Raw genomic sequence first — 24,961 nt, 5'->3', positions numbered from 1 at the left:
GACAGTGTGAGGTGATATCTCATTGTGGTTTTGATTTGCATTTCCTTGATGATGAATTATGTTGAGCATCTTTTCTGTGTCTGTTGGCCATCTGTCTTCTTCAGGAAAATGTCTACTAAGGTCTGCCCATTTTTTAATTGGATTATTTGTTTTTCTGGTATTGAGTTGTAGGTGTTCTTTATATATTTGGGATATTAACTTCTTATCAGATATATCTTTTGCAAGTATTTTCTCCCATTCAGTAGGTTGCCTTTTCATCTTGTTGATAGCTTCTTTTGCTGTGCAGAAGCTTTTTAGTTTGGTATAGTCTCAATAGTTTATTTTTGCTTTTGTTTCCCTTGCCTGAGGAAACATATCCATAAATACATTGCTAAGGTTGTTAAGACATCTAAGGTTGATGTCTAAGAGATTACTGCCTGTTTTCTTTTAGGAGTTTTATAGTTTTAGGTCTCACATTTAGGTCTTTAATCCATTTTGAGATTATTTTTGTGAATGGTGTGAGAGAGTGGTCTAATTTCATTCTTTTGTATGTAACTGTCCAGTTTTCCCAGCACCATTTGTTGAAGAGACTGTCTTTTCCCCATTATACATTCTTGTCTCCTCCGTTATAGATTAATTGACCATATATGCATGGGTTTGTTTCTGGGCTCTCCATTCTGTTCCATTGAGCCATGTATCTATTTTTGTGCCAGTACCATACTTTTGATTACTACAGCTTTGTATATACTTTGTATACTTTGAAAACTGGGATTGTGGATACCTACCTCTTTTAATTTTGTGTATCCTTTAACTACTTATTATAGCTATAGTTGCTTTGATACAATCTCATTTTCATTATAAAAAGAATATACAGCCATAGGAAAGTAACTGGGGGTAAAGACTAAAACTGGGGTGTCATAGTGGTTATCTTTGGAAGATGGAGTAAGGGTAATTTTAATTTTTTTAATTCTTGCTCATTGGTATTTTCTAAACTGCTATAATGAGCATGCACTATTTTTGTACTGAGAAAAAATTCATAAAAGTTATAGATTTTAAAAAGTAAGAGGGCATACCCATGAATGTACATGCATGTGCATCCCAAACCAAAGTGGAGCAAGACTTTATATTTTTTTGGACAGTGCTTGCAAATGCTCTGCCGCTGCCCTGTACTCATTCAGGATTCTGTTGGTGGTAGGCAGCCTTTGGAACTGTAGAATCTTCTACCAGGCAAAAACACATGGACTCCCTGCAGGCACGTCACCTACCCATTTCTCCTGGGAGGTAGGCAGACATCATTCAGCATCACTTTCCACAGCCAGAGGCAGAAATGAGGTAGTGACTTAGATGCTCTGTTTCTTGCACTCTGCAAAATCTTCTGCAAGAACATGAGCAGGCCCAGCAGGTGCAGCTGCCATTTGATGGTGGAGACACCCTCCTCATTAAGGGCAACAAGTCAGAGCTCTCTCCTGGCCCTGGCAGCCCATGATGGGCCAGTTCATCACAAATTGTCCTTCACTGCTCACAGAGCACTGAAGTGTCTTTGGCATGATAGATTCCGATTCCAAGCAAATGGTGGGAAGATGAACTAACTAATCATCACAGCCACTTCTAAAATGCCATCTAGTCAGATGCAGCAGAGCCCAGCCATACTCCCTTGGCCAAAAATGCAGTGAGAACAAAAGCCAAAGCAACGCTCTATTAGCAAACTCAGGGGGACAAACAGCAAGTAACAAGTTCAAGGTTCAGAATGGCAGGCAGTTTGCTGAAGATGCCATAGTACAGTCTCACTAGGGCAGTGATGGGGCCAAAAGTCTGAGAATTTTATAAGACAATGAATTAATGGCTGGGCTACAAAATGGAAAATTAGAGCTGATGAGGCCAGCAGATCATCCTTTTGAACTGTTTGTTGAACTGTTAGGTAACTGATCTTTTTTTAGTCAAGGGAATTATGGTTGCCAGACATCTGAGAGGATGCAATTGACATGCCACTGTCACCTTTCGGAGCAGTCACTTCACATTCAACTCTACCATTCTATACACTTGTCCCAGAACAGAGAGAGGTAAAAAGTACACTTTTTTTCCCCTTTGCAAAAAATCCTGGGTTAGGTTAGGATTACGAAATAGATCCCCCAATTATTCTGAAGAACAGATCACGAATTGGGAATGTTCACCTGTTCCTCTCTTTTTTTTAAGATTTTACGTATTTATTTGACAGACAGACACACAGCGAGAGAGGGAACACAAGCAGGGGGAGTGGGAGTGGGAGAAGCAGGCTTCCCGCTGAGCAGAGAGCCCGATGCGGGGCTCGATCCCAGGACCCTGAGATCATGACCTGAGCCGAAGGCAGACGCTTAACGACTGAGCCACCCAGGCGCCCCATCCTGTCCCTCTCTTGATTGGACCCATGGTAGAGTTAGTAAATTACATCACATGTTAAAGCTTGGCAGGAAACATGGTCACAGCACTTCTTCTGCAGTGCCCTCAGCTTTAGCCACTAACCAGCTCTGCCTGTGAACTTCATCCATGGGCAGCCACAGCAGCAAATGAACAGTTACCACTTCTGAGAGCTGACTAAGGGCCAGGCACTAGATGAGTCCTGGGCAGACATTATTCCCTTAATTATCACAAAAATCTTGGAGGAGGGGACAATCATTTCCTCTTTTGTGCAGGGTTAGAGAAGAGGAGCAGCTTGTCCACGGCAATGCTGCTAACAGGAGAACAGGACTCAAGCTTCTTCGAGGAGCACGGGAGAGGGGAGGAGAAGCAGCAGGGAGCAGCTGGAAAGAAGCAGGGCTCCATAGACACATTCTAGCTCATTCGCCCCCAGCAAATCACCTAATCTCACTACAGAAGGAGACTCACCTCTCTTGCCCAACTACTTCATAGGATTTTTGTGAGGCCCAAATGAGATCACGTATATGAAAAACCTTGAAAACAGTAAAGCATTTGACAAATACCATGTGTCATTAATAGAAAGACAGAAGATTAAGTCATACTCCTTAGGAGTGTAACACTTCAATCACTACAACGTCAACGGAAAGACCACACCCTCTTTTGTCCCCCAACTAAGTCCTTTAAACACAGGATTTTCTTAAGCAATCTCTTAAAGATGAAGGGCTCAGGGATGCATGCGGGTATCTGAACTGGTCTTGCAAGGAGCTTCAGTGTCTTAAATTTAATTCAGACACCCTGTCTGAGCGATTTATCCTGACTGGAGAAAGTAACCATTTTGTTATTACTAGTAATTCTGTTTCAAAAAAAGGACTACTGTACTTTTACACCCTTAATCTCTGTACTACAGGAAATGAGGAAAAACAAACAATACTGTCTCATGAAAGGCCACATTATATACAGTAATTCACTTTTTATTATCATCATAATTAATAGCAAAGTCCACAGTTCAGTTCCCAGGCAATATCAAAGTAGATGCTTTATATATATATATATATATGTATATATAGGACACCTGCATGTAATATGATAAGACAGTAATTTTTTTGGAGCCATTATGATTTACCAGTTTATTAAAGGGCACTCACACAATTAAAACCTGCACAATTAAAACAATTCAATCTTCAAGCAACTAAAAACAATGAATTGTCAAGTCAATGTGGTAGAGCTACTGAGTAATCTGGCCTTTCAAGTAACATCAACTGGAAATCCCATTTTCTCCTTTCATCTACAGATCATTAAAAAGAAAAGAACCGCCCCCCCCCCACCAAGCCCCCAAAACTACCTGCCCTGGGAGAAAGTTAGGATTCCGCACACGCAACTTGGGGACACACTCCCCCGTGGGTTGATGGAGGGAGACCCCATCACTCCAACATGTGCTGGAGCACCGAGGGGTCCGCCTCCACGGCCTGGAGGCCTCTGTGCAAGCTCCGGAAGGTGGCCTGCTTCCCATAGCGCTGCCTCCAGCGGATGAAGGCCTCCACCATCTGCGACTGCACGTTGTGGGGGTGGTTGGCCTTACAGCGGTAGATATCCGTCTGGGACAGGCCCAGAGACAGCACCACAGGCTCCCACTCGGGGCCCAGCCTCTGAGCCAGCTGGTTGATCTGCTGGTCGGATGGGGAGCTGTTGAGGATGTGCGGGGGGATCCCAGTCATCTGGTCATCTGGGGAAAAGAAAGACATGAGGGTGAAAAGAGCAAACAAACACATCAGATGGGGGCAGAGATGAAAAATGTGAATAGAACAGCACGATGCTTCATCTGGCAGAGCCAACTCTCCCTAGTCTTCTTGGGGGCTGCTCAGGAAAAGGTCATATATAGGAGCTTACAAAATGCCATTTAGCGTCTGTGAAAATGTTTATTACAGAAAATGTGAAAACAAGAAAATAAAAATAACTAGAAATCCCATCAGAGAAACCCCACTGATAATGATTTGATCTTTCTTTTTGGTCTTTTATATATAACACATATGTGTAGGGTCTCATGGCACTTCCCGCTTTGTAACATGCTTTCTCCCCTTCCATCTCTTTTACCAGAGAGGCCAAGCAGGGGGTTCAGAGGGAATTAAGAATGCCAGCCTGGGCCCCAGATCCCTCCGGCACGGGCCTGTGGGCGTAGGGGTGACACTCTCTCCTGCAGGAATGGCTAGTGCTGGAGGGAAATGGGCTAAATAGAACAGCTTCTCTCTCCTGATAAACTTTGAACATTACCAAGCAAAGTTGCAGTTTCTAACAGAAGCAGAACCGAAGAGGCCTGCTGAGGAGGAAAGAAAACTCAGAGGCCATGAGGTAGCAGGAGGAGAGTTACCACCCTGGCAGAGCCCAGAGGAGGAAGACAAAAGCATGTGCTGTGGAAGGGCAATGAGAGAACCTAACCTTGCACTTCCTAGATCCCAGTCTTCCCGAGGCCGGTCTGCTGCGGGAACTCTGACACCGAGCCTCAGGCATGCAGGAAGAAGTACCATCTGTTACAATGCAGAAGGCCTTCTAGAGGAAGGAGGCTAAAGCTAAGCCCTGAACACGAGAAAGAGCCCCATGAAGGGAAAGGTAAGGAAATGTGCCTTGGGCAGAGGGAACTGCCTGTGCAAAGGCCCGGAGGCAGGAGACCATGGGAAATTCAAGAAAGAAGAAGTTCAATGTAGGGAAGCGCAGAGACTGAGAAGCACTCCAAACGCCCAAAATTCTGGTGCTGCTTATTGGTTAGGCCCAAACTAGAAGTGAGGTTTTCATATTCGTCATTCAGCCATGTGTACAACAAACCACACTACACTTGTACTATACTTTCTGTCACCAGCATCATGGGAATCCGAGTCAATCCCACTTCACACTCACCAGCTCATTATTTAGATTATGAATTCACTAAGAAGGCAAAACACATCCTATTAGAATAGCTAATGTTTTCCACTGCACATGCCTCGTGCCAATATCTTAGGCACGAGTTGCAAAAATACTATCAAGGGCTCTTTCTGGTGTTTGTCAAGACAAAACTGTTCATTTTTTTTGAAATGATTAAGAAGCAACTAGAATAATGACAATACTACTGACCAATATTTTATATTAACGGTAATGATTTTATGGCTTTTATAAAACTATGGGCACTTTTACAAAAATGTGGGCTCATTAAAAAAGTATAAGCAACATAAAAAAGTATAAAGGAGAAAATAAGTCATCCAATAACCCACCACTGTACTTAGAGTTGTTGAACATCATTCTGGACATCTCTTCAGGCACATATCCTGTATTAATAGCTTTTTTTCTCATAAAGGTTATTTAATTTTGCTTGAATGTAACAGAAAAAAAAGAAACAGAAGTGAAAACTAAATGGCTTTTTGACCTACAGTTAAATATTTAAACAACAACAGCAACACATATACACACACAAAAGATTTAACGCTGCTTTTGAAAAAAGTATATGAAAATTTAAGAGGTAAACTATATATTTTCACATTAACGCTCTATAATTAACACTTGATATTTCTTCTTCCTTTCCTCATACCTCATCATTTTTCTTGCCTATATCATTTTTCTTTTTTTTTTTTGAGAGAGAGAGAGAGAGAGAACGCATGTGCATAAGCAGGGAGCAAAGGACAGAGAAAGGGAGAGAGAATCTTAAGCAGGCTCCATGCCTCGCGCAGAACCCAACACGGGGCTCGGTCTCACAACCCTGAGATCATGACCTCAGCTGAAATCAAGAGTTGGATGCTTAACTGACTGAGCCCCCTCAGGCGCCCCATTGCTTATATCATTTTTGTTGTGTTGGGTGCATAACATTTTTATGGTTCTGGGACAATAATCTTCCCCCTAAGTTGTTTAGTCTTAAAACTACATTATAATGGTTTGAATGTTCATCAATTCTTTTTCGTTGTTACTTTTTTTTTAACCATGGCTTTTCAACTCCTGAATCTGTTATTTTTTTTGTTTTTATATAAATTCTAGTTAGTTAACATACAGTGTAATATTAGTTTCAAAAGTAGAATTTAGTGATTGATCACTTACATATAACACCCAGCGCTCATCATAACAAGCGCCTTCCTTAATACCCATCACCCATTGATTTGAGTCATTTGGGTCAATTTCATCATAAGGTAATTTTTATCAAGAAATGCTCATGGTCACTACATTCCTTTAGTTCCTTCAGATCAAGACTGTCTGCTTACTGCTTTCATTGTTGAATAATAACATTTGTGAAAACAATTTCATATCATTTCAATATTATGCTTTAAATTATAAATAAAATTTTACATTATTTAAGTAATTTTATTCCTCTCACAAGTTTGTAGATCATGCTCCTATTTTATGGAGGGGAATGTTGGTATGGAGAATTCTGACACCAATTTGACCATCCCCCATTTTGTATAACTTGCTTTTTCAGCCTGGGGCTTACAGTACTGAAGCTTTAGATCAGGTATATCTTGGTCATTCTCTATTTGCTTTTTAAGGTATGTCACATGATCTTCTGACCAAAGATTTAGCTCTTTCTCCCTTCCAGAAAAATTTTCCTATGTCATATCTCTGCATTCTTTTTCTGCCCCAGATGCTAGATGGCTTTCCCCATCCACCATAGCTGTCATTTTCTGTCTTATTACTTTAACTCCTTTTCTGTGATCATCTCATGCTTTTCCCCTATGCCATTCATTTGATGTTTGGTTATGTTTATGCTGTTTTATTTTGTTTTGTTTTTTTCTGGTTCAAACCTTGTACTGTGTTTTTTCCTCAATTTCTTTTCTTGGCTCCTCAATCTATCTTTTTTTTTTTATTAAGATATATTCATTTATTTTGAGAGAGAGAGAGAGAACATCACCAGGAGGGGCAGAGGGAGAGGGAGAGAATCCCAAGCAGACTCCTCACTGAGAGCAGAGCCCAACACAGGGCTCAATCTCATAACCCTGAGATCTCGACCTGAGCTAAAACCAAGAGTCAGACACTTAACTAACTGGGCCATCCAGGTACCCCTCTTCAGTGTGTCTTTTAAAAATCCCATTCCACTTCATATCCATTAGGATGACTATTGTCAAAAAACCCCCCAAAATAACAAGTGTTGGTGAGGATGTAAAATGGCACAGCTGCTATGGAAAAGAGTATGGTGGCTCCTTAAACAATGAAGCATGGAATTATCATACAATCTAGCAGTTCTAATTCTGGGTCATATACCCAAAAGGCCTGACAGCAGGTGACTCAAAGAGATATTTATACACCCATCTTCATAGCAGCATTGTTCCCAATAGCAAAAAGTGGAAGTAACCCAAGTGTCTATCAAGGAATGGAAGGAGAAACAAAATGTGGTATATTATAGATTAGAATATTATTCAGTCTTAAAAGGGAAAACATTCTGACTCAAACTACAACATGGGTGACACTTGAGAACATTATGCTAAGTGAAATAAGCCAGTCACCAAAAGACAAGTCCTCTATGATCCCATTCCTATGAGGTACCTGCAGTAGTCAAATTCATTGAGATGGAAAGAATGGTGGTTACCAAGGGAGAGGGTGGGGGGAATGGGGAATTGTTTAATGGGTAGTCAGTTCTGCAAAACGAAAAGAGTTCTGGAGCTTGGCTGCACAATGTGAATGCACTTAACACTACTGAACTGTACACCTAAAAATGGGAAAGATAGCAAGTTTCATGTTATAGATATTTTATCACAATTAAAAATAAAAATTAAAAAAAAATCTCATTCTTGTTTTATCATAACGATGTTGAGTTTTTATTTCCACTGAACTGATCCTGAGCTCTCCGACAGCACAAAATACTTGTGAGGTTGAGTTTTCTTGCTTTGGGTTTCTGCTCAGGCCCAACTGGTTGTATGTTTACTCTTTGCAATCCATGTTCCTGTCTTTATACTGCTGTAGCATTTTCACATGGTTGTCATGACACTTATCTTCATCTTGCTCACATTTAACATGAGCATCTCTATCCAGAGCTTCTTTTATAGTAAGCCAAGGTATCCTTGGCGCTCTCTCTCTGAGCTACAATTTGTGCTTGGCTGATGCTTTCTACGTGGTGTTCTGCCACGGAGGAGAGGTAGGAGAACTAGGCCTGCCCTGGCTGGGGGTCCAGTGTGCTGTTCTGTCTTCTGGAAGCCAATGAAATGTCTTACACCAGAGCCTGCTCTGCCTAGCCAGGGCGCACGCACTCCTGCGGTCTCTCTCCTGTAGCTCAATGCAGAGATGGCCTGCCTGGGTTGCCTTCCTGCCTCTGCTGCTGATGTCTCCTGGCATTTACCAAGGCCGTCTACTCACCTCCCCCACCAGCTTCTTTCATACCGATCTGAATTAGTAGTGGTCCTTAGGATTTTGTACCCTTCCCTTCTTTTCCCAGGACTGCTTCTGAAGGGTCGGGTGGGGTGTTGCCTTCCTTTGGCATAAAAGTTGTGATTGGTTGTTTTTTTGTTTGTTTGGTTGGTTGATGCTGGCGAATGTTTCTGTTCTCAACTGCTTTTTGGTTCAGTTCATCGGGTGCTGGGGAGGGAGCCTCTGTGGTCCCACTACTCCGTCACCATTCTGACTCCTGGCCAACTCTCAATGCAACATAGGCTTTGGGCCAATTATTTGGGAGTGAGGGCAGTATTTGCTCTCATTCCCCCGCACTTTTAGGGTCACATATCCCTTGGGAATACTGCCCCATAACTGGGAGATGGCCAGCAGTCTGGGGACGCAGGCTGGAGCAAAGATAACTGGCACAGAAGCACTACTTAGCCAAGAGCACGTCAAGCCCTTCCAAGGAGGCCTTCCAGACATGAGAAGACAATAACAGCTGTTTGTGCTGTCTGACCTCGAGCAGAAGTATCCTCACGAGGCCCTTCCAACGCATGAATTCTGCTGAATGCGAAGTTACTGAAAAAATGAGAGTCCCAAGGCTTTAGTGTCAACATCCAAGGGTACACTATATAAAATCAGGTCAAGCTATGAATTAATCCACTGTGACCATCTGGCCACTGTTTCCCAGAGCTTGATGTGCATACCACGAGCAGTGTACAAGAGGATATCAGGTGGTCCATGGGTGAACATTCTGTATTAGAACAGTCATGTATCTATTTTAATACAATTAGAAAAGTATAAATAACATTTCAAACTCATGACTGCAAGAACTAAGATAAGTAAATAAAAGTTAAAAAGCAGATATAGAATGACACAAAAATAATAAAAAAAGAAAAGTAAATTTTTATTTGTATTTTTTTATTTTTTTTTAAAGATTTTATTTATTTATTTGACAGAGAGAGACAGTGAGAGAGGGAACACAAGCAGGGGGAGTGAGAGAGGGAGAAGCAGGCTTCCCGCTGAGCAGGGAGCCCGATGCGGGGCTCGATCCCAGGACCCTGGGATCATGACCTGAGCCGAAGGCAGACACTTAATGACTGAGCCACCCAGGCGCCCTGAAAAGTAAATTTTTAAATAAAAAGTAAATTTAAATAAAAGCAGTAAGTTAGCAGTACAGGTGGTACAAAGATATAGCAAAAATTGTGCCAGTAGAACCCGAATGACTGAAGTGTGGGAAGTCTGGTGTTTCTCACCAAGTGCATCACGGGCATTTCAGGCAGGGCCATCCATTATGCAGGGCTGTCCATGCACGGCAGGGTGTTTCGGATCCGTGGCCTGCAGCTCTGCCTAAGCACACAAGTCCACATGCCCTGGGGTGAGGCAGTACTGTGCCTGGTTAAGAACCACCAGATACTGTGACGTAAGTATCAACTAGTTTTAAATATCCTAAGCAGGGAGTTAGCTCCTCCTAAACTCACAGAATGTTCTCTCTTATACAGATTCTAAACCTTGCATGCAGCTCTTTAATCCCATTCTCAGTGAAGTTAAAACTCCCATGTTTCAAACAAAACAACATTCTCTACCAAGCCCATCTACCACAATGAAGCCATCCATTTGAAGGGATAAACGCCCCACTCCCCATCTCCCTGTGTGCCCTCCATCCTTCCACCCTCCCATCACTGTGGTCATTACATCTCCAACTACCTCCTCCTCCCTCTTTCATACCTAATTAACCATGAAAAATCTCCTTTCCAATTCCTATTGTATTTAGAGTCAGGTCTAAAAGATTCACCCTTAACTTTTTTGTTTCTTATAGGATGCTTCTGTCTCCCAAGTTCCTTATGGACAGAGATCATGTCTTCTACTTCTTGCATTCCTCCAACCTTTAGCCCCTTGCTGAGCACAATATGGAACTCGATGTACAGTAACTTATCATATTCTTTTTTAAATTTAATTTTATTTAAATTCTATTAATTAACATATAGTATATTATTAGTTTCAGAGGTAGAGTTCAGTAATTTATCAGTTGCGTATAACACCCAGTGGTCATCACATCACGTGCCCTCCTTAATGCCCATAACCCAGTTACCCCATCCCCCCATCTACCTCCCCTCCGGCAACCCTCAGTTTGTTTCCCATAGTTAAGAGAAAGGCAATTATATGATTTCGCTCATATGTGGAATTTAAGAAACAAAACAGAGGATCACAGGGGAAGGAAGGGAAAAAAAACCTCATCATATTGTTAAAAAAGTTCTTCCAAGTCAAGTTTCCAATTCACCATCTCCACTAGCTATGTGCTTCTGACTTTTTTGTTTGTACCAGAAAAAGAAGTCATTTCTTCCAACAAATCTTTGTATGGACAGCACCCTCTGGTCTATCCTGGCTGAGTGTGCAATCTCCAAGTGAAGGAAAGTCTGCAAGCCCATCTTCCTGTCTGGTCAACCTCCTCTTTTTGATCTATATTCTATAATATGTGGCCACCTTAATGGAGACCTAAAAAAGAGGAACTATATAGGATTCAAAAGCACAGCTCAAAGACTGAAGATTATGGAGTAAAGGAAAGGCAAAGCAGACCCATAAGCAACAGCTAGGAGACTCAGATTAATCTAAGCTCAGGAATCTACACTAACAGAAAGGATTTTAACTATAAAATTCCTTTTAAAAAAAGATATTTTATTTATTTATTTATTTAGAGAGAGAGCGCAAGAGAGCACAAGTGGGGGAGAGGGGCAAAGGGAGAGGGAGAAGCAGGCTCTCCACTGAGCAGAGAGCCAGAACCAGGGATCGATCGCAGGACCCCGGGATCAATCCCAGGACCCCGAGATCATAACCTGAGCCAAAGGCAGACTGCTTAACCTACTGAGCCACCAAGGCTCCCCCTATAAAATTCCTTTTTAAACTTCAGTTATTTTGTGTCATAACCAGAGATGTAAGTACATATGAGTTCCTTATAACAAGTGACTCGGTTGGACACGGGTTGCACTTTTAAAAACTATATACATTCCTTTGCAGAATTTGGTAATACATTGCCCTTCCCAACTCATTGCTGCAGTGAACCACTATCACTGATGGGAGTATCATATGCTTTAGGTTTGCTGGACCAGAGAAAAAGTTGAGCTAAGAGACTGCCCCTTTCTAGTGTAGCCACTTTTTAGGAGCAAAAGGCTAACCCCTGCCTCCCTTGAGGCCTCCCATGTAAGGCCTCCCATGTAAGGCCTCTGCAGGCTGAGTCCACTGATGTTCCATTGACCAAAGCAAGGCATGTGGCCAAGCCCAAGACCAACAGGACAGGGTATTAAATGTTCTCACAGGGCATTAGGAGTGAAAATCTGCTGAGCAATAAACTATAAACACAAGTATACTAATACATTTTTAAAATCTAGATGAACCAATACTGGGATATATATAATGCCAAAATTGGTGCAGGAAAAAATAGAAAACTTGAATAGACCTAAGTATTAAGTACATTGAAATGGCAATCAAAGCCTTCCCCTGCTAAAGAGCCCTAGGCCCAGACAGTTTTACAGGTGAGCTCTATCAAATGTTCATGAAACATTTAATTTCCTATCGTCTATAAGTTGTTCTAGGAAATAGAAAAATAACAAAAGTTCTACAGCCTATTTTATTAGGCTGCTTACTTTTTGTTCCAAACAGGATAAGGAGAATACAAGAAAAGAAAAATTACAGGTTTTTTTCAATTATTATTTTAGATGTAAAAATCCTAAATGTTAACGGAGTAAAAAAGATCTATTTAAAATAATATATTATGAACAAGTAGAATTTATCCCGGGATTACAATAATTTTAATATCACAAGATCAATTAATTCAATATATCAGTAGTCCAAAGAGATAAGTCACTATTATCTTAATAGGTACAAAAAAGTATTTGATAAAATTTGACATATATTTATGATTTCTTAAAATCATAATTTTTTAATTTTCTTTAAAAATTAGGAATATGGGGAACTTATTTAGCTTGGTGAAGATTATAAAAGCCTTCAATAAGCGTTCGATTTAATAGATATCTTTTAAACATTTTCCCTTTAAGGACAGAAGCAAAACAAGGATGCCCAATGTCACCATTACTATTGTATATAGTAGTGAAGGTACTAACCGGAGCTATAGAGAAAAAAAAGTTAGGTATAAGCATTTGAAGGGAAGAGATAAAACTATCACTATTTTCAGACCATTTGATCTAATATATAAGAAAAGGCCAGGATCAATAGATAATCCATTAGAGGGATGCCTGGGTGGCATAGTCAATTAAGCGTCTGACTCGGTTTCGGCTTGGGTCATGATCTCAGGGTCGTGAGACTGAGCCCCACTTTGGAGTCCACAGTGAGCACGGAGTCCGCTTGAGACTCTCTCTTGCTCTCCCTCTGCCCTTGCCTCCCACTCACTCTCTCTCTCAAATAAAGGATAAATCTTTAAAAAAAAAAAAAAAGAAGAAGATAGTCCACTAGAACAATTAAGAGGTTATTGCCAGGTAACAACTTAAAACAAAAACCAATTGCCAGGTAACAACTTAAAACAAAAACCAATCAAACACAAAATATGATAAAAAATAAAATAAACAATAAAAACTATAAAGTATCTAGAAATTAAATTAGCAAAGATCACATAAGACCTCAATGGGGAAAATTTTAAGTGTTGATTAAAAGACATAAAGCAAGATCTGAATAAATGGAGAGTCCTTCGTGCCCTGGGTGGGATGACATTATTATAACATAAACATGACAATTCTTGTAATAACAATTAAAATTTTATAATAGGGAAAGGAGAGGCTTTCTCCAAACTGGGGAAAACTAATTATACAGAGAAAAATAAAACTGTACTTTCATATCACATCATAAACAGTGATGAAATCTGTGTAGATAAAGATAAAACATAAAAGGTAAAGCTACAAAGTTAATAAAAATAATGGAGATTATCTTTATGACCAGCAGTGGGAAGTGTCTTTTTAAAAGAATCCCCAAAAGATGATTTTTTTCCATCAAAATTAAAGATTTCTGCTCAGTGAAGGAAACCATCACCCAAGATGACAGAGCAGAATGGACAAAGATACTTGTTAATGTCTAAAACCCAGGAGGCCGGACTATGTGGACTGTACAAGGTACTCCCGAAACCAAGAGGAGAAAGATAAGCACCTCCATAGAAAAAAGGATGAAGGTATGACAAGGTGACTCAAATTAAAGGAAACTCAAAAAAGAGATACTCAAACACAGAAATTTAAGAAATAACAATGGAAACAATCATGATAAATTCCTTTATGTGCCTAGAAATCTAGACAATACCAAGTTTTGGCAGAGATGTGGAGATGTTGGAACTATATTCATTGCTGGTAGAAATGAGGACTGGGCAGCCATTCCACAAGCAAGTATGCATGGGGGTAAATTGGAAGGTGGTATACGATCTTATTCCTATGTATATGTACCTAAGAAAAACTCTGAAACCCATAAGGGACATGTAGAAGGCTGTTTATACAAAGTCACACTGTTTGTGCTAGGAAGTATACATATGCCTTATAACCCAGTTCTCCTGTTTTGGGGTTTATAGATCCCAAAAAAATTCTCATACAGATTCATGAGGGGTCATGTCTGAACGCTGTGGGAAGAAAGTTGCTGGAAGCAATCTCTGAACTCATTACTAGGGGAAGAGACAAACATGAGGGAGCACAAAAGGAACGCTGGACAGTTAGGATAAAGCAAAAATGTAAGAAAAAGAAGGAGACTGGGGCGCCTGGGTGGCTCAGTGGGTTAAGCATCTGCCTTCGGCTCAGGTCATGATCCCAGGGTACTGGGATCGAGCCCCACATCAGGCTCCCTGCTCAGCGGGGAGTCTGCTTCTCTCCCTTCTTCCCGCTCATGCTCTATCTCTGTCTCTCTCAAATAAATAAATAAAATACTTTAAAAAAAGGAGACCTATAACAATGCAAATTTAAAAATATATATTTCAAAACAACACCATTAGTGGAAATACACACAAATGAAAGAATGTATTTGAGACAGAAAGAATGGTTTATTGTGGGAGGGAAGGGAATGGAGAGATGGGGATGCTACCAACCTGAGAAAGCCAACCTGACCGGCCACCTCCCAGGGCCCACGTGAACCCCAGTCCCTGAGTGCAGTGGCTGGGCAGAGAAATCCCTTTGGCTGAGGGACTGGCTGACTGGAAATGAAAGAAAAGCACCTTGAAAAGAAAACTAATTAGAACCACTTGTTCTGATGGATAATCACAGAGAACAATGTGGTCCTCACAGAGAGGTGAAGAAATAAACTGGTCTTTCTAAACCTGATTCCAGGATGATGAAGTGACCGCCCACTTAAATAACAAGGCCCTGTTGCAAAATACAAGTAAATCATACTTATTGTAATGGAAAACTTGATTTGACTATCAAGTCCATGGAAGGTCAACAACAAAACTATTAGCAATAATTGAGTTCTCACTGAAATAAAAGGCAGGAGATAGGGTGGCCACAGCTCGGGGCTAAGAATTAGCAGGCGTGGGTCCTATCTAAATTTGAATCTGCCATCAACTAGCCATGTAACTTGGGGTAAGACATTTAGCCTCTCTCAGATTGTTTTCTCATTTGTAAAAAGTAAAACCAGATGATCGCCAAAGCCTCATTTAGATATAACAGGTTATACTATCTTTTTAAAGCAATTTTATTTTCTACAGATCTTGTTTTTTGATTTCTCATTAGTGAACAACTATTCATTTATTGTTGCATTACTTTTCCCTATTTGTCTTCTAGACAGAACAAAGACTTCTGCGATTTTAATCATGGTTTTTGCTAATTTGTTTCTGCTTTTTAAAGATCACAGATGGAAACTTATCCTCCCATAGCAAAAACAAACAAACAAACAAACAAAAACACCTAGTGAATGTTGGTAGAATCAATTTTTTCAAAATAGTACAAAAACTTTAAAAGTTTATGTTGTAACTTGCTGGGCCATTAATTTTTCTCATGTACTTGCACAGACCTGACTCACCTCCATTAATTTGCCATTCACCCTGCTCCTTGAAACCACCAGCCAGCCTGGAACCTTAGGGCCTTGCACTAGCTGGTTCCTCTCCCTGGAATATTATTCCATGGACTCCCTCCATCAAATGTGACTTCCATCAAACGGAGTGCCCCCCCCAAACCACCCTGTTCTTAATCACAACACCCATTCCACTCTGTGATCCCCTATATCTACATATTACTTTCTGATATATAGCCCACGGATGCACTGTATTTGTTGTTGCTATCTGTCCTCACCCCACACACTCATCCCATCTCTGCTAGAATGGAAGCTCCTCACAGGCAGGAGAGCTTTGTTGGTTTTTGTTCAATGATGTATCCCAGGCACCCAAAATAGTACCTAGCACATAGTCAGCACTCACTACATAAATGAATGTTGTTGGATAAATAAATTAAAAGCAATGGTCCATTACAATTACAATATATTCACTTAGCTCTGCTTTCTACTCTATGGCTAGAGTGTTACTAAGTGCTTCCACTTTTAGGTTACTTAACATTCAAAAACCAAAGAAATTATATTGCATAATCTGGCACTGAATAGAAAATAAAAAGAGGGCATGACTCCATAATAATAAAATATTGTCAAGGTTAAGTGTAAGCAGCTACCCACTTTTTATACTGAACTGGGCCACATCCATGTTTAATTTGAAGAGAGTTAGAAAGACAGATTCCAAGATGGCTTCTGGGTAAATACGGCAAATTGAGGCCAGTTCCAGTCCTCATCCTCTCTAATATTTAAGGAAATGAACAAAAGGTAATAAAAATAAGCCAATGAAAAAAGATGGCAGAACCACCTTCCAATTCCTGATTCCCTGAAGCTGTATTGATTATTCAACAAACAACTGAGAGATTCACTCTAATATCCCCAGATCTGGAGAGGAATGAATTTCTCTTCTGACTTCAGTAGGGTGAGGATGGTAACTGCTACACTGAGGTATGGGAAGATCAGAAATGGGAACAAGGACTGACTATCCCTAGCAGAAGTGACAAGACATTTCACATGGTCTCAGGAAAGACTATTGGGCACAGGTGTTCAACATCCCAACCAACAACTCAGCTGAGCTCACTCCCCTGCCCTGACTCTTTTGCCTACATGCGCCCTTAAGCTAAAGAACAGGAAATAGCCAGTCCCCCAAGGGGTCAGAAGGGGGCTCAAGGAGAAGTCACCCCAGTGTATCAGAGCACCAAAGGCAGAACCCAGTTGCTCCATCATGTACAAGATGGAATGAAATGGAATGGCAAATGAGTAACATACTAGAGAAACAAGGATTTAAAAAGGAAGCATTATGTGGGGAAAAAAAAAAACTGACAAAAAACCCCCAAAATCCACAGTTCCCAAAAATAAGAGAAAGCATTTTGTCATAAAACAACTTAATAAAAGTATAATAGGAACATAAATACAGTAAAACAAGAGCTTAACAATGAGATAATCAAATAACAAAATGAGATTTTAAAAGAAGCTTGTCATACTTTAAAATGATAAATTAAGGATCAAAACAGCATCATCATGAAATTCATAAATTGGAAATACCATAGAATTAACATGCTTCAATTTATCTATATTCAGGAAAGACTTGAGGTAAACAGAGATAAAAGGCAGAATTTAAAGTAATTGGAGAAAAATGATGACTATGGAGGAGAGAAAAATACAATCCATTGAAAGGTTAATGGGCATCCCTAAAGTAGAAAATCCAGCCCAAAATATTCAAAGATCTAAAACAAGAAAATATCCCTAAAATGAATAAGCAACAGAACCACTAAGATGAAAGAGAATACTGTGCTTCAGGAATAACTGATAGAGAATAAATCAACGGTGAGACATATTCTGGCTAAATAATTGAATTTCCAGGTCCAATAAAATAATTCTTCAAGCCGAAAAAGCAAGTTGCCTACAAGGAGGAGAAAGTCAGTTAAATTTTCAATAGTACTTTAAATGCAAAAGATAATAAAGCAATTCCTCCAAAATTCTAAGGGGAATAAAGTATAGTCTATGAATACTATTCTTAGCCAAGATAATTTCTGAATATATAGGTAATCAGTAGTGAATCAGTAATAAAAACTCAAGAACTCATTGTGAAGACTTTTAAAAGAAGGCTCAGAACAATTTTTTTTTTAAGATTTTATTTATTTGAGAGAGAGAGAGTGCGAGAGCACAGAGGGAGGGGGAGAGGGAGAAGCAGACTCCCCGCTGAGCAGAGAGCCTGATGTGGGGCTCAATTCCAGGACCCTGTGATCATGACCTGAGCTGAAGGCAGACACTTAACAGACTAAGCCACCCAGGTGCCCCGAAAGTCTTGACAATGCTATATACCTTGATTATATTAAAATAATACACATGATCAAAATTAAAGTTAGATTATAGAATAGAATATAAATATTGTGTCTTGACTTTGTAATGACAGCAATGTAACTAACCAAAATCCAGAAGGGAAGAAGGAAAGACAGTGAGAGCGCCAATGATCTCATCAATCATAGCAGAGAGGAAATCAACACTTTCTAAAGGACATGGCAGCAGTCAGGATGGACTGTTATCTATGGTAGGAAAGAAGCCCTAAGTCTCAGTGACTTAACAGAACAAGATTTCACTTCTCTCTCACATGCCCACCACTGCAGGCCCACATGGCATCCATGAGCTGGTTCTGCATTCTATGCTGCACTGATACTATGCTTCTCCACATTCACATGAGCATCCATGCTCACCAAGACAGAAAGGGTAAGAGTGAGAGATCTGGCAATCAAATACATCAATCCCTCACTGACCTTCTGCTCACTTCCGTTCACATTTTGTGGCTAGAGCAAGTCACAAGGTCACCAAACATGTGCTTCACCTAACTTGAAGGGAGTGAGGACGTACTATTCTCCTATATCCCAGGATGGGGAGAGACCTGGGTGAACAGCACTAATGTCTACCAAGAAACGTAACTGGGGGAGAAGAAAAAACAAAAACAAAAACATCAAGTTCTTCATCATCTCTTAACCACAGAAAAACAAAAACATTTCTTACTGTGAAAAAAACTATTTATTCAAAGTTCAATAATTTCTTTTCACTTAGTTTCTTTTACTTTAAATTCAAATAAAATTAAATGTAATGGTTTTTAAAGACCAGCATGTATCATATAATTCTACCTTTCTAAAAACATTTCTTTCATTTTTTCCTTTCTTTCTTTCATCCATCCATCCATCCATCCATCCATCTTCCCATTTACAAACATGCTTAAAGAGATGTCCAACAGGACGTTCACTTATTACTGAGGCTTATTTCTAAGTGATAGGATTTGTGATCTTTTCCTTATATGTTTCTGCATTCCTTGGGTTCTTTATAATGAACATGTATCATTTTTATAAACATAGCAGTCATTACTAGAATATGAATGAATGAGTAATAACACTTGACCTTCTATTGTTAAGCCTTAAAACCCCTAGATAGTAAAAAAGAGATAAACATGGCTTTACATTGCTATAGGAAAGGAAGAAAATGTGATATTTCATGATCATTATATCCTGTTTGAAATTACAAAATGGGTAAATGCTGATAGCTTCAGGCCATGTAGCTGGTTTGAATTGGCTATGTAAAGGACGTACATTTCTGTTTTACCAATTTTTTCAAAAGTCTTCTATATCGTATTCAGAATAGTTGTTGATAAATGTCAGAGCTGACACAGATCATTCCCACCAAATATGCAGCTGCTTATTGAGTTTAAAAGAGATGCTCTACAGAAATGAAGTTTTTTCCCACTAAAAAAAATATGGACATTAAACACAAAAGAACAATTAATAAACCGAAAAGGAAAAATAACTGCTAATCAGAGTCTATTTATCCATTAGGCACAGTGGGGACAGGGATAAGAGCCCATGAGAGCCCACAATACTTTTTGAAGCCCGTGAAAATGTTTTAATTTCTTTTAAAATGAGAAGAAAAAATGAACTTCAGGTCAAAGAAAATGTTTGAATACATAATATTAATATATTCATCTTTATACCGATAGAGTCATAAAAACCTCATTTTTAATACTTTTTTATGGAGGAAGGGGCCACAAAGGCAAGAGTGCCTCCAGCTCATGCAAGTCATAATGCAGCCCTATTTCTAGTATTTCCCAGTTACAAATTTACTGGCAGGTGGCAAAAATTACTTGGTTTATTGAAACATGTGCTTAAAAACTACCTTTTGAAATTAAAAACAGAGTGTAGTTTTTGAAAGAAAAATTCCAAAGTGCCTTGTAGATTACCCAGAGTATATAAGTGACTAATGCAAATTCTCAACATTAATGACAACCCTGCTTTTCTCACAGGTGACAAGCAAATGATATTAAAGATTTCTTTATATGGAAGTTCCATTATACAAATATAAATTTTGGGTTTTCCCCTTTTCTAAATAGGCAAAATGAACTCTTAATCACATTATTTCCCACGGATGACTGTTCTTCAAATTTTTCAAAATTGTTTAAAAATATCTGTAACTCTATTTTAGTCTTCAAGATCAAAACATCAATATTTAAACTGATACCCAAACTAAAGGAAACAAGCTGCCCCCAGGGTACCTTGATATTATCTTTGCCGCTGGTTCCTGGGCAGTAAAGAGTAAAGAGAGTTAACTGAAGAAGCTTTGCATATTATAAATTATAAAATAACAACCCTGATAAATACGCTTTCCTTATCAGTACTAAACCTGCCTAGAAGAAGGTTAAGATCACTAATAGGTGCTTATAGACAGCTGACTCCAGGCACCCGAAGTACATTTCTTTGATGGAGCTCCACCAGGTTGAATGGCTTCGCGATAAGACCAAAGAAATAAAAGGAGATGAAGATCATGTAAATTTGCCAAGCAAAATCTTTCAAAGCTATGACACAACAATAATCTTAAAAGTAAAACTTCCAGTCCTATTACCAGCAACTGGGGGAGAGGGATAGAAGGCAGGTTTTTTAAGTTGCTGCCTTTCCACAATTGGAAGGGACTATGAATGTGGTGATCGACATAATCAAGAATTAAAATAATTTGGATGGATTGATGGAATGATACTAACAAGATTTAATGTGTGTTGCGATAAATGGGACATCCTATCAAGCTTAGAAAATCAAGCATAAAGGTACAGAATGTTTTCAGCTTGTCTTAAATGCTGTTCTGGAGGAAAGGTGCAGATGTTTTAATTGCCTGCAAATGCAGTGGAAACCTAGCACACGCACAACAGGTGGACGAACAGACAAAAACACATCCGTTTGGAATCAGAGAGAAGGAAGATGACAGTGTCACAGAATTAGCATTGGTCACACAGACCACTTCCACATCGACGACCTGACGGCCCATTATACAGACAGAGAGGCAGGACCCGGAATCTCAGAGATGACAGGGACCCTGAATGCAGGCTCCCCAAAGCTAGCACACACGTAGTCTGTGGAAAGCACGTGGCATCTACCACGGTGAGCCGTGAGTTTTAGTCCGACAGAAACTGTGTGTCTGGCTTATTCAGAGTGAGGACCCAGCACATGTCTGGTACTAACAGCTCCCAGGAAATATCTTTTAAGACCTTAGTTTTAAAAAATGAATAGAGCTACCCTATGACCCAGCAATTGCATTCCTGGGTATTTACCCCAAAGACACAGACGTAGTGAAAAGAAGGGCCATATGCACCCCAATGTTCACAGCAGAAATGTCCACAATAGCCAAACTGTGGAAAGAGCCAAGATGCCCTTCAACAGATGAATGGATAAAGAAGATGTGGTCCATATAGACAATGGAATATTACTCAGCCATCAGAAAGGATGAATACCCAACTTTTACATCAACATGGATGGGACTGGAGGAGATTATGCTAAGTGAACTAAGTCAAGCACAGAAAGTCAATTATCACATGGTTTCACTTATTTGTGGAACATAAGGAATAGCATGGAGGACATTAGGAGAAGGAAGGGAAAAATGAAGGGGGGGAATCGGAGGGAAAGAGGAACCATGAGAGACTATGGACTCTGAGAAACAAACTGAGGGTTTAAGAGGGATGGGGGTGGGGGGATGGGTTAGCCTGGTGATGGGTATTAAGGAGGGCACGTGGGTCACCACATCAAAAACTAACAATGTATTGTATGGTGATTAACATAACATAATAAAATAAAATTTAAAAAAAATGAATGGAGGAATTGCATTTCACATAGGGGGTGCATTCCAAACACCTCACCTCACGTAAGGCCAGAGTAACCAAGCAAAGCACAGGAGCGCGGCCATGTAACAAAAGCTGAGCACCACAGTGAATCCTGCCTGGCTTCAGAACTTTGACTCTTGACAAAATTTTAATTTCCTTAGGATTTGCATGACTTCAAATTTTGTGCCTAAAGTGAAACTTCTGTAATACTTTTTATCAATTAATTCAGATATACCTAATTTCACATAAAACAGAATGGTAGATCTGAAAATAGATAACGCTAATTCAACAAATATTAATTGAGGCCTACTAGGCTGCGGGGCACTTTTCAGTGCTAATGATCCAGCAGGGGGCAAATTTAGCTATTTATGCAAATTGTTTGCAGTGTGCCAAAAGCACCTCCGTGGAACTTTGGGCGTGAAAACTACCTAGACTAATTCATTTATTTCACCAGGAAGATAATGCAGGAAAGAAAATCAGAGGAATTAAAGTCACTTGCTCATTCTCACCATGACCTGGCAAGGGAGCACAGTCAGAGTGATCTACAGATGCCTATCCCAGCAGGTATTCAGTGCCTACTTATAGTTGCAAGTCAGCAGCTGAAGTTAACAATTTATGAAAGGATCTCAGAAATAACATGGGGTCATCATTAATAAAGATTCTTTTAATCTCCTTGTGAGTCTCAAAAAATTGGGAATTTTTCCATACAATGTTTTTCTGGTTTTTAACCAAAAAGACATGTATTAGAAGCATGTGCATGTATGTGTGTGTAAAACTGAACAAAAAGTTTAACAAAACAGGGGCGCCTGGGTGGCTCAGTCGTTAAGCGTCTGCCTTCAGCTCAGGTCATGAACCCAGGGTCCTGGGTTGGAGTCCCGCATTGGGCTCCCCGCTCAGCGGGAAGCCTGCTTCTCCCTCTCCCACTCCCCCTGCTTGTGTTCCCTCTCTCGCTGTCTCTCTCTCTGTCAAATAAATAAATAAAATCTTAAAAAAAAAGTTTAACAAAATATAAAATACTTACCTTTACTATATGATACCCTATTTTATTTTAATCCCGATTCAACCATTAAATTGATTTCATGTTCCACGAACAGGTAGCAGCCAGAAATCTGATGAACATTGTTCTAGCGTACATTCAGCTGGCCAATTTCCACTCTCCCTTCAATAATTAACTCACATTGTCACCTTCTTAGAGAAGCCTTCCAGGACTCTTCCAAGTATCATCAACCATGCCCTTCCAGGAGGCCTGAAACAAGTGACAGAATACAGGGGAGGGGCAGATTGAGGAGAGAATGGGAGGTGGGACAGGAATGTCTCTACGCCACACCTAAGCCCCACACTGGAGCAGGGGTCCCTCGAGCACAGGGGCAGAAAGGGTCCCTCCCATCACTGATCGATTTCCTGGGCACTGAGCACTTCCTGGCACGTCATGAGTACTCAATAAGCAATTGTTGAAATAAATCCTTTACGGAACTGATGAAAGAGCTGACCCTGAAAGCAAATAAAAAAGCCCATCCATCAGAGGCTGCATACTGGTAGCCAATGGACTTAATTTGGCCCACAGATGTGTTTCATTTGGCCTATGCTGTTCAAAAAACTACAGAGACAGCATTCGAAAATTGGGAGCTTTCACAAAATTCCAGATTTGTGGCTTTGCTTGTCAGCTCACCAGAGTCATCCTCATGCTGGTCACCCCCCAATATCCACTCTCTCCCGCAATGCATGTGAAAGCCCAGTGGCTGGGCTGCTCTCCTTTGTCCAGGATCTCTCAGGCCCTCCAGCTGTTTGATTTGTGACTCCTGTACCAAGCAATAGGCTACAACAGTCTACTGCTTGGTGTTTGAGTCTGCAGCCACTGGGGGAAAGAAGAGAGCATAGCAAAAGGACCCTTCTCACTCAAGAAAGCACAGATTCTCCCAATTATCTGTGACTGCGTGAGATAAGTGCCTTATTCTCTGTCTCTGGGAGATTTTTAAAAAGGGTGAATTTATAGGAAATAAGGACCAGAATTAGGACATTTTATTTTTCTTTGTATCCTTTGGCTCCGAATAACACTATTTTGCACAGGTGGGTTTTCAATAAACTTGGAAGTGAGGCTGTGGAAAATTTTTTAAATGCTGTACTGGTCTCAAAATTCCAGTTGTTCAGATATAAAAATGATGTTTGAATACCTTCCTCCCATGGACACAGGCCTCATGAAAGCCCAACAACTCTCAATCATAATCATTCTCAATCAAAATCTCAGCATATTTTTTTTAAAGATTTTATTTATTTATTTGACAGAGAGAGAGACAGTGAGAGAGGGAACACAAGCAGGGAGAGTATGAGAGGGAGAAGCAGGCTTCCCACCGAGCAGAGAGCCCAATGTGGGGCTCGATCCCAGGACCCCGGGATCATGACCTGAGCCGAAGGCAGACGCTTAACGACTGAGCCACCCAGACGCCCCTCCTTGTAAGTTTTAGAATTAGCTTGTCAATTCCTATTTAAAAATATGCTGGGATTTTGGGACGTCTGAGTGGCTCAGTCAGTTAAGCATCTGCCTTCGGCCCAGGTCATGATCCCAAGGTCCTGGGATCGAGCCCCGCATCGGGCTCCCTGCTCGGCAGGAAACCTGCTTCTCCCTCTCACACTCCCCCTGCTTGTGTTCCCTCTCTCACTCTCTCTCTGTCAAAGAATAAATAAAATCTTTAAAATAAAAGATAAAAATCAAACTTATAAGGAGATGTGAAGGATCTCCTTATAAGGAAAACCAGAATAGCCAAAATAATTTCGAAAAAGAACAAAGTTGGAGAATTACACTACTTGATTTCAAGACTCATTGTAAAGAAATGAAGACAGTGTGATATTCGTGAAAAAATAGAGAAACAGATCAATGCAACAGCCTGAAGTCGAGAAAGAGATCTACACCTGTATGAACAATGGATTTTCGACAAAGGCGCATAGGCAATCCAGCAGAGCAAAGAGAGTCTTTTCCACAAAGGATGCGGAAACAATCGGCTAGCCAGACGCACACATGACAAGGAGAGGACTTCAATCTTCACTTGGTGCCCTATACAAACTTTAACTCAAAATGGATCAGAGTCCCAAATGAAAAACGCATAACTATATAACTTCCTG

The 24,961-nt window shown here is 40.2% G+C and overlaps 1 protein-coding gene across 8 annotated transcripts in view; it reads right to left on the bottom strand.

Annotated features, from left to right (window-relative positions):
• Positions 1–2,293: 2,293 nt before the first annotated feature.
• The window catches only part of LOC116639844 (death domain-containing protein CRADD), a 264,137-nt gene continuing 241,469 nt past the window's right edge, over positions 2,294–24,961 (bottom strand). For 5 of the 8 annotated variants that reach the window (XM_032416509.1, XM_032416508.1, XM_032416511.1 and 2 more), the window contains exon 5: positions 2,295–4,096. In XM_032416509.1, coding sequence (XP_032272400.1) covers positions 3,795–4,096 — 302 coding nt within the window. In that variant the 3' untranslated portion in view covers positions 2,295–3,794. Of the gene's footprint in view, positions 4,097–24,961 lie in introns of all 8 variants that reach the window. The other 3 variants (XM_032416514.1, XM_032416516.1, XM_032416515.1) reach the window with 1 other exon arrangement.

Source organism: Phoca vitulina, unplaced genomic scaffold (assembly GCF_004348235.1).
Source record: "Phoca vitulina isolate PV1807 unplaced genomic scaffold, GSC_HSeal_1.0 scaffold19, whole genome shotgun sequence".
NCBI classification, from domain to species: Eukaryota; Metazoa; Chordata; class Mammalia; order Carnivora; family Phocidae; genus Phoca; species Phoca vitulina.
The sequence above is the reverse complement of the archived record's forward strand: the minus strand, read 5'-3'. Positions and strand labels throughout refer to the sequence as shown.